General features: G+C 33.4%; 1 protein-coding gene across 1 annotated transcript; it reads left to right on the forward strand.

The window, feature by feature from the left end:
- Positions 1-5,457: 5,457 nt before the first annotated feature.
- Positions 5,458-6,396, forward strand: LOC141520185 (olfactory receptor 4K1-like). Its single transcript, XM_074231994.1, has one exon. The coding sequence runs from the start codon at positions 5,458-5,460 to the stop codon at positions 6,394-6,396; it is 939 nt and encodes a 312-aa protein (XP_074088095.1).
- The last annotated feature ends 337 nt before the right edge of the window (positions 6,397-6,733 follow it).

The following is a 6,733-nucleotide window of genomic DNA, read 5'->3' on the forward strand; positions in this document are numbered from 1 at the left end:
ATGTTAAAGGTGGAATCTACTTACAGGATGAAAGGGATCCTGTTCCAACGTTTAGGGGGTTGTTTTTAGGGGGTTGTTTTTGTTGCTGTTTAACAGCTATTTATTATTGTGTATAAGTTTTCAGTTCTTCCAAATGGTATCAAGGAGAGGAGTGATCACTGCTTTCCTGGTCTATTTTCTGATCTTCATCTACTAAAGGACCTTGTTTCTCTAGACTCACAATTGATAGCACCTTCATAACCCTGGAAGTGCGACTAGATACTTTACTATCATGCAGTCATTGTAGCAGGGTCCTGTATCTTCCATTAAAAACCAAAACAAAACTACTGTGATATCTGACCCCCTTTATTGGCTTAGGACCGAGAGCTCCTTGAGCTGATGCTCCTGCTCTCATTGCAGCTTCCTCTGAAAATTGCTGCTGGTATTGCCACACATATGGGCTGTGCTCTCCTCTACCTCCAAGCCACTATTAGACCTCCTGCTGACCTCCTACATTTATTTTTGCCTGGAAAAATGATGCACCTCAATCTTTTGTTCCCACTTTCCTCCAGAATTCAATTTGAAGAGTAATTTTTATTTTATTTTTAGGATTTTTTTGTAAGGCAAATGGGGTAAGTGGCTTGCCCAAGGCCATACAGCTAGGTAATTATCAAGTGTCTGAGGCCAGATTTGAACTGAGGTACTACTGACTTCAGGGCTGGTGCTCTATCCACTGCTCCACCTAGCCACCCCTGAAGAGTTATTTTTAAGATGTGTGGAGGGAAATGTTGGGCAAATTCACTTGCATTGCTACCCAAAGGCCACCATCTTGGCTCTGCCAAATAAAATTTATTCCTTATGATTTTACAGTACTCAGTATTTGAATTTTTTGCTGGTTCTTTCTGTTTATGTTATTGCAATTATTATTTAAATTATTTTAAATTTATTATTTTAAATTTAAATTTTTTGGGGTTTCTTGGTATAGTTTAGTTTATCTCTATCAATTCACAGAGTTCTTTCATGCATTTCTAAATTGATTTATTAATCATTTCTTATGACACATTTATTTATAATATATTCATATACCAAAGCATATTTAGCCATTCTCCAGTTATTGGACATATACTGAATTTCCAATTCTTTGGTGGTGATAATTTTTTTTTATTTTGACCTTTATTTTTATCAGGTTTACCTTAAGTGTTATATAGCCTACTAAAGCAGTCTAAGAATCAAACAGTATGAATATTTTAATCATTTTACTTGCATAATTGAAAATTATTTTCCAAACTGGTTTTATGGATCCATCAACAATATACTAGATTCCTATAATCTACATCCCTACCTCCAATATTCGTAATTCCATATTTTGTCATCTTTGCCAATTAACAGTAAATAAAGTGAAAGCTCAAAGTTGCATTTATTGTCATTTCTCTTATTAGTGATTGAGCATTTTTTCATGTGACTTAACAGTTTTTAATTCTTATTTTGCAAACGGTTTATATCTCTAGCTTTATTATGAGAACTAATTATATCCTTTGGCCAATGATCTATTGAAGAATGCTTTTGGCATATGAATATACATATATGTGTATATATGTACACATGTATACATAAAATATATCTTTGTATATGTACATATATGTTTATATGTAATTAAGTATATATCTCTGCATATAGATACATATATAGTTACAAATATAGGCTAATTATCAGAAAAATCTGATGCAAGATTTTTTTTCCAATTTGACCTCTTCTTATTGTAGATATAGTGATTTTTTGTGAAGTTTAGTAGTTTCATGTTATTAAAGTTATATTTTCAGTTTTTGAAATTTTCTCTTTTTTAAACTTTTTTTAAATCCATATGCTTCTCTTTTAATTTTTTTAAATAGCACCATCTTTTATATTATTATATATCTATTTAGAAGGTACTGTGAAATATGGTACAAGTTATTGGTCTAAAAATAATTTCAGCCAGATTGTCTTCTACTTTTCTTGTCAGTTTTTTTTTATCAAGCAAAGAGATCATTTTGAGGTACTTTATGATTTCTGGCTTATAGAATACTTGGTTATTGACTTGGTTTCTGATTCTCTTTTTCCTAGCCTACCCCAACGAGATCTTTCCCTATTTTTTAACTTAAATCCAACATTTGTTACTGATTTATAATATTATTTGTGCTCTTAGAGTTTTTATTTGTAAGATAAAGGAATTGGAAAATTCTTGGGCCCTTCTTCCATCCAGCCATAAGTACAAAAAAATTTCTCCCTTTCTTCTAGCTCTTTCCTTTCTTCCTCTTGATGTGGGTTCACCACTTTGTTCTTTACCTTTCCTTCTCCTAGGATAGAACTTTAAGGAAGTTGGGGTAAAAAGGATAATCTTAGAGTCATACTGAATTTGAATTAGAAGCAATGGAATGTCACTGAAAAATAAATAAGCTGTCTTTCCCAATATATAGTGGATGTTTCAAAAGACTTTGTTCAGTTTTAAAATAATACACTGCATAAAGGTAATTATAATAAATGTTGTGGTCATGTTAAAAGCTATCTCCTGGAAAAAGTAGAACATATTGACAACATTTGTTTAAGATCTGGCATTAAGGGGAAAAAATTGTCTGTTTTAATGACTTTTATTGGAAAACTAAATTAATTGGAAAGATGACTTCAGTTTTAGTATCCATTATCTAGTTGTTTCCCTAAGTTTTATAGGTGAATAAAGCTGTATGTCAAAAAAATATTTATTAATCCCTAGATTTGGCAGAAAAGTTCATCATGATTTTGTACCTTAATGCTGAGAGAAATCACTTTAATACCATGATGTTATATATTTTATTTTATTTTTACATTATGGAATAAAACAAAAATTTGTAATAACATAGTACAATAAAAAGAAAATTGTACATGAAATTGTAAATCTACTCTGCACAACTTGCCATTCCTTTCAAATATACAACAAAATTAACATGTAAATGTTTTCTCATTTCTTTTTTCTTTCCTCTGTCTTACAACAGTCTAGAGAGGTAGGTCTCAAAAAGAATCAGATTATGTTATAATTGTAATAATAGAGCAGAAATGATCCCTAAGGAAAGTGATTAATATATTAAAATTCATTCTTTAGTGAAAATCAACTTTTATACAGATGTTCATTTGATAAGACAGAGAGATGGAGCTGGGCAAATTGGTCAGATGGAGGCAAACATTTTCTGAATTTGAAAATAAGTTGAATGAGCATGAGAGGAGGGGAGGAAATGAGAGAAAAGGGAGAGAAAGATGACTCAAAGAACTTTCTTGAATAATATGTTTTATTTGGACTTGTTGTTCAGTTGTTTTGGTAATATTTGTTTGTGATTCTATTTGATGTTTTCTAGGCAAAGATATTGGAGTAGTTTACCATTTCCTTTTCCAACTTATTTTATAGATGAGAAAATTGAGTTAAAAAGGGTTAAGTGACGTGCCTAGTGTCACAGAGCTACTAAATGTCTGAGATGTAGTTTAAATTTATAAAGATGAATCATGACTCTAGACTTTGTGCTCTATTCATGGTGCCATCTAGCTGCCCTTCTTTGATGACCACATGTAAAGATTATTTTAGCTATTAAACAGTTTCATTTGCTGCCATGGTATCTAAACCATCTGGACCAAGCTGATATAATATAAGATGCAATTTTACAATTAGCATTAGATGCGTAATCATAGAACAAATTCAATTCATAACATTTTAAAGTGCCTATTATTTCCATTAAATCTTCTTAAGGTGTAATTCTGACTTTGTCACTACCTTGACCAGAAATCATTGGATCTGGTGATATTTTTCATCAATTTAGGGACCCTTTGACATAGAAAATTTTCCCAGTGCAGAAAAATGGTATCTTAATTTGATAGCTCAATGATATATCAAGTCAAATCAATAGACATTTATTAAGTTTAATCTCTGTGGCAGGAATTGTGTTAAGTGCTAGGAGTACAAAGAAAGGCAAAAATAGCCTCTGCTCACAAGTGACTTGTCCTTGATCATATTGCTAATACCTGTTAGAGAGAGCACTTAAAATTCTTAAGACTGGTTATTTTTCCAAGATTTGATACTATCTTCCTAATTCCTTATTATTCACTAGATAAAATATAAACAATTTTACCTAAATCATCTGTCCCAACCAATTTTGGTTCCTATTATTTCCTTTGATGGTTTTCAATTTAATAAAAAATTCTGATGTCTAAATTTTAGACAAAATAGAAAACATGGGGTAGCTAGGTGGTGTAGCAGATAGAGCACTGGCCCTGGAGTCTGGAGGAAGGAGTTCAAATCCCACCTCAGACACTTAATAGTTACCTAGCTATCTGGCCTTGGGCAAGCCACTTAATCCCATTACCCCACAAAAAACACTAAAAAACAAATGGATGACAACATTTTTCTGTCTTATCCTGCCCTCTTCTTCCTCTATGCATCCATCTTCCCAGGCTATTCTTTATTCCTGGAAAATATTCCTTCATCATATCTATCTTTCCCTTCAAGACTTATTTCACATACTACCAGGAAGTCTTTCCTGAATATTGTTAGTCAAAAATGGAGAATTACCTCTCTTCTATTTATTTTGGAACACTCTTCCTAGATCCTTCCTGTGCCTCCATCACATTCAATCTTGTATAATATTTATGTGTTTTTTTTTGAATCTTGATTATTATATTAGAAAGTCCATAAAATCAAGGTTTGAACTACTTTTTAATCTGTAGTACTCTTATAGACATGTACCAAGTTGAAGAAACAATGTGGCTTTGTGACTAAGGAACTCACCTTGGAACTTGGAAGACTTAGGTTCAAATTCTGCCTCTGATATACAATGTTAGTGTGACCTTGGATGAGTCTCTTAAACCTCATAGTGTCCTGCTCTTACTTTGGGATGCAACTCAGGATCTATTTTCTGGGTGAAACTTTTCTTGATCTGCCAAACTGCTATTACCCTCTGCTCAAGATTACCTTATTTATAACTACTATGCACATTTATATATTAACTTTACAAGCTTCCCATTAGAATGTGAACTCATTGTGAGTAGGAATTTCTTGATTTTTTTGTTCTTTGTATCTTTCTCATCTGAGTGAATAATTTTGCAGTCCTCAGGCTACTCTCTATGATTATTAGTTACAGAGAAAGTATCAAGAAATAGAGGAAATTCCTCACTGAATATATTTATATATATATATATATATACACATATATATATACATATATTCATATAAATGCATAAATATATGCATACATGTTTTATAACTATATTATACATGATATAATTATACTAGAGTTTAAATATACAATATATATTATATATCAGAATTAACTATATGAGTGTAATCATAGAAGTACTTGCTCCATGCTGAATTGGTCCGCATTTTGCAATAAAGATAAAGAGGGAGGGAGAAATCATCCTTTAACTCAGTGAATAAATCTATGTTCTTTCTTCTAGCTGACTTCAACTTCCTTGGTCCTATTAATGGAGTGGAGCAACAAGTCAGTGGTGACTGAATTCATTCTGTTGGGTCTATCTAGTTCTTGGAGTCTTCAGCTCTCCCTTTTCTTTGTCTTCTCTATGTTTTATGGAGCTGCTGTGCTAGGCAATCTGCTAATCATCCTCACAGTTATTACAGACTCTCGCCTGCACTCCTCCATGTACTTCCTCCTCAGCAATCTCTCTTTTATTGATATGTGTCAGGCCACCTTTGCAACTCCCAAAATGATTGCTGACTTCTTACATGAGCACAAGACCATTACTTTTGAGGGCTGTATGTCTCAAATATTTTTCTTGCATGTTTTTGGGGGAAGTGAAATGGTGCTTCTTGTTGCAATGGCCTATGACAGGTACATTGCTATATGCAAACCTCTTCACTATATGACCATCATGAGCAAACAAGTATGCACAGTTTTGGTGGTGGTCTCATGGACTATCGGCATCCTGCACTCAGCAAGCCACTTGGCATTCACAGTGAACCTGCCTTTCTGTGGGCCCAACAAGGTGGACAATTTCTTCTGTGACCTTCCTCTAGTCATCAAACTTGCCTGTTTAGACACTTATTTTCTGGAGATCATGGTGCTGACGAACAGTGGGCTGCTATCTCTCATCTGCTTTATTCTTTTACTAATTTCTTACACAGTGATTCTTCTTACTGTACAACGTCGGTCCTCTGGGGGCTCCTCAAAAGCACTTTCTACCCTGTCTGCCCATGTTACTGTTGTGGTGCTTTTTTTTGGACCATTGATCTTCATTTACATTTGGCCCTTTGACAGTTTCCCCATTGACAAGTTCATCTCTGTGTTTTTCACTGTCTTCACTCCATTCTTGAACCCCGTCATTTATACTCTGAGGAATGAAGAGGTAAAGGCAGCCATGAGGAAACTGAGGAGTCGACACATAGAGTCCAAGCAGATGTCTTAGGATATCACTATGACAAGATGACATCATTCCTGAGAAGTCCAATGGCTTTTTTATATTTTATGTCGCATTAATCATAATTCTTCTATTTTTGCATTTGAATTCTGGACATCATAGGCTCCAACACCATAGAATCGTATTATAGAGCTTATTTTTTGTGGATTCAGCTATATATAATGAGTCATTATAGGGACATAATATATAATAATATAATCATAGAGCTGAAATGTACTTTAGAAATCAATTATCTGGTCTAATCCCTTTGTTTCACTGATAAGAGAAAGGGAAGAAGCATTTATATAGCCCCAACTATATGCCAGACACTATACCACATACATAA

This window comes from Macrotis lagotis, chromosome 4 (genome assembly GCF_037893015.1).
Source record: "Macrotis lagotis isolate mMagLag1 chromosome 4, bilby.v1.9.chrom.fasta, whole genome shotgun sequence".
NCBI classification, from domain to species: Eukaryota; Metazoa; Chordata; class Mammalia; order Peramelemorphia; family Peramelidae; genus Macrotis; species Macrotis lagotis.